The 4,017-nt window shown below is 39.8% G+C and overlaps 1 protein-coding gene across 4 annotated transcripts in view; it reads right to left on the bottom strand.

Moving 5' to 3' along the window:
* Positions 1-3,810, bottom strand: part of sln (sarcolipin) — a 3,837-nt gene extending 27 nt beyond the window's left edge. Inside the window, exons 1-3 of one of the 4 annotated variants that reach the window (XM_084064947.1) lie at positions 3,758-3,791; positions 2,929-3,022; positions 1-1,011 (exon numbers count right to left, since the gene is read on the bottom strand). The exon at positions 1-1,011 is cut by the window's left edge and continues 27 nt beyond it. In XM_084064947.1, the coding sequence (XP_083921073.1) occupies positions 751-846 (96 nt within the window). In that variant the 5' untranslated portion in view covers positions 847-1,011; positions 2,929-3,022; positions 3,758-3,791 and the 3' untranslated portion in view covers positions 1-750. Of the gene's footprint in view, positions 1,012-2,928; positions 3,023-3,682 lie in introns of all 4 variants that reach the window. The other 3 variants (XM_084064949.1, XM_084064948.1, XM_084064946.1) reach the window with 3 other exon arrangements.
* Positions 3,811-4,017: the final 207 nt, after the last annotated feature.

Here is a 4,017-nt window from a genome sequence, read left to right on the forward strand (position 1 = left end):
TACAAATCACACTAGAGTATATTTTTTACCTGTGAGACCATGACACAGTGGTGCGTTTCAAGGCACAAAATGGTTGAATAAATAGCGCATCAACTGCGACGCCAATGCTGCAATCTGACAGCACCTCCGAATGTGCTGATCTTCACTGTGTATGCTATTCAGAGCTGTAGCAATGGAAGCTACCATCTGCTTTTCAGGGTCTTCCTCCGACTACAATTTGACAACATTCTTCCATACAAAATATCAGAACAACAACCTCTGGGTTTTATGAATATTTAACCAATGAAAAGCAGTCATTAGCCACAAGAGCTTGTGACTAAATAATAACTACACTGGATCCATTGGAACACATAGGTTCCTTTTTTTCCATTTCCTGAAAAGCAACGCTTTTGGACTTACAAAGGTTTCCACCCAACTGGGACATACAGCAATAGACACTCAGGGCCAACGGAATACAGTGGCGTGCACAGACATTTTGAGGGGCAGGTGCTCAAGTAAATTATACTTTTTTTGGTTTACTTGGTCTGCTCTTTTTTCCCTCTACACCTATACCTCTTTGCCAATAAATAGCCGATCTACAAGCGCACAACGCCTCGCAACGCGAGGCGTTGTGGGCTTGTAGATCTGCTATTTTTGGCTAAAGTTCTCCTCAGAAAAGGGATGCTAGGTTTCGAGTGGTTATGGTAAATTTTTTCATCCCATTTTCACCCATTTTGTCATTGTCCCCCCCCCCCCCCAATAGTCCATGGTTCAGCCCTGGTAGGCCTTCACCAGCAGCCACATCAGCAGCACAGTGATGAAGACGATCATGAAGTTGAGGAACAGTTCTTGTACTGAACGGTCCATCCTGGTTGTAGCTCAGAGCGGGTTCTCTCAGAGGGGAGGGGAGGAGGAGATGCTCAGCCGGCTGCCCAACAACAGCAGGAGTGCAGGACAGAAGAAGGATGGGCTTGCAGATTTGTGGAACGATGTCAAAAGGGGCGTAGCTCCTCTTTGGTTTGGTACACAAGTCTAAGAGATGGAGACAGAAAACATAAAACTTTAAACACATGAAGCCTATAGCATCCGGCCTGGACCACCAAAAATAGCTGATCTGCAAGCTTATAGATTTGCTGTTTTCGGTAGAGAGATTTGACGTAGAGGTAAATACAGCAGAGGACGTTCTCAAACGTTTTTATACCAGGAACCCACTTTATGGGGGAAATCTTCTGGCGACCCCACACTTTTTACACAATTTAAAAGTTTAAATAATGCATGTTTAAAAGCGAAGCATACATCAGTATGCTTGAATAGGAATATGTATTAGAAATATGCATTTACAGTGCTGTGATTCGTGCTGATTTAGTATCTTATAAACCATGTAGATTAAAAGCTAACAATAAGTGTTTCTGTACATATGCAAATGGAAGTATACAGTATATAGTTGTCAAGGCTATGGACCAGGGCTATTCACAGGCTATGCTTTTTAAAAACAAAACAGGCTTAATGGGAAGGCTACACATTTTTTTCCCCAGCTGTGCGCGACCCCACCCTCACCATCCCGTGGGCAGGCTCCACTTGGTGTCCTGACTCATACTTTGAGAACCTCCGCATTAGAGGATCTAGTGTAGAGCCCTGGGGGACCCCGGTCAACTAAGTAGATAGGCTTTAAGTGGATCAATCTGTCCGTGCCTTGACCAGCGCTGTCTGCATGTGTGCGAGAGCCTCACTGGAATGTGAGCTGTTCATATGTGTCTACTTTTATGTGTGCATTGTCTTCTTCTGTGTGTGTGTGTGTGTGTGTGTGTGTGTGTGTGTGTGTGTGTGTGTGTGTGTGTGTGTGTGTGTGTGTGTGTGTGTGTGTGTGTGTGTGTGTGTGTGTGTGTGTGTGAGATGTGGTGTGTGCGAATGCAATGTGTGTATGTAGCCAATGTTATCACACATTAGAGAGCTGATAGGCTCACACACCTGTTGTCCACACAGCTATCATTAGTCGGCAGAGAGGGGAGCCCCCATAAATACCAGTGGTGGAAAAAGTACTCCCATTTCTTACTTAAATAAACGTATCAATACTGCAATGTAGAAATACTCTGTTACAAGTAAAAGTCCGGAATTCAAAATGTACTTGAGTAAAAGTACAAAAGTATTGGTATCAAAATGTACTTAAAGTACCATAAGTAGAAAGAGCTCATTATGCAGGATGTTTTCAAATGTATAGGCTACAAATCTTTTGAAAATAGCAGATCTACAAGCTCACAATGTGTCACATCGCGAGTCTTCGTGATGCATTGTGAGCTTGTAGATTGGCTATTTTCAAATGGCCGAAATATATATAGGCCTGAAGTGGTTCAAGTATGCTTTGTAATAATAATTTAAATCTACAAAGTAACTAGTAACTAAAGTTTTCAAATAATTGTAGTGGAGTAAAGGTGCAATATTTGCCACTGAGATGTAGTGGAGTAGAAGTAAAATTACTGAAAATCGGAAATACTCCAATAGAGTAAAAATACCTCAAGTACAGTACTTGAGCAATTGTACTTAGTTACTTTACACCACTGATAAATACACAGAAATACCAACCCAGACACGCACATGCAAAGAAAAAAAACCCCACATACATATCTCAGTCACCTGGATGGAATCGTTGGCGCTTTACACTATCGTGAAATGTACATTTCATGGTACCTCACAGGTCCGAGGGAATCCAATGAAAACCCCATTGTACATTTTCTGGACTGTTTAAAGATGTATTTAAAATTATTCGAATTTGACTTCTGTAGTTGGTCAAAGTGGGGGTGATTTAAACAATATTACAGTATATAATGTTGGGTAGTTTCATATATTTCATGTGCAAAACATATAAACTTACATATGTCTGTTAAATGTAGTGGAGTAAAGGTATAAGTTTAGTTAAGTTAAGTCCTATATCTAACATTTGTACACATATACCTTGTTGACCGGGGTCGCCCAGGGCTCTATACTTGGTCCCCTCCTGTTTTTGCTCCGAACTGATTTGGGATGCTAGGGTTCGGGTGGTTAAGAACTGTATTGAGCAAATGAACTTAGTTACATTCCACCCAGTGGTGGAAGAAGTACTCAGATTTCTTACTTAAGTAAGAATATCACAATATGCAAATACTCTTTCAAGTAAAAAGCCTGTATTCACATTTTTACTTTGGTAAAAAGTAAAACATTAGTGGCATCAAAAATTACATTACCTAAGTAAAAGCACTCAAAATCTGTCAAACCTTTTTCAAAAGTACCATATCTACAAGCTCACAAATAGCATCTCAACATGTTTTGAGCTTGTAGATTGGCTACTTTTGAATAGACAAAGTATAAAATAGTGCTTAATTGGTATGTTTTGTAACACTCATCTACAATTACAAAGTGACTTGTACTTAAAGTTTTTTGTAGTGGAATAAAAAGCAAAATCCTGTGTGGAGTACAATTATATAAAAAATATATATATACAGACCCTACTCAAGTAGAGTAAAAGTAGCCTACCTCAAAGTTGTAACTTGTTGTGTTTTTTTGTAAATGAATGCCCTACTTGATCATACTACAAGCTTGATCTAAAAGCATCTTGTTATGATTTTTTTTTTTTTTTTAATCCTAAAAGGTAACAGTTTTGGACACCCAACAGAGAATATATTTTGAAAAACCTCACTGTCAGTCCAGAAAAGAAGGTTATTTTCTTTACCTGTCTACTTTCTTCTGAGGGCTCTCACAACCCACTGTATGTAGTGGCAAATAATGAGTTCTTTGCAGGTCTTACCTGCGGTTATTTGCAGCGGATCGATCGTATCCAACTGTCCTTCTCCAATGCAGTCATGTGAGGAGGCAGAGAATGCTCTTAATAGTAGCCGGCCGTGATGGACCGCCCATGGGTGACATTGACACACACTGATGTCACACACCAACTGTGGTGGAAAGTAACTAAGTACATTTACTTAAGTACTGTACTTAAGTACAATTTTGAGGTGTTTGTACTTTACTTTTGAGTATTTCCAATTTCCAATACTTCTACTTTTACTC

Source organism: Gymnoscopelus microlampas (genome assembly GCF_963454915.1).
Source record: "Gymnoscopelus microlampas genome assembly, chromosome: 8".
Lineage (NCBI taxonomy): Eukaryota > Metazoa > Chordata > Actinopteri > Myctophiformes > Myctophidae > Gymnoscopelus > Gymnoscopelus microlampas.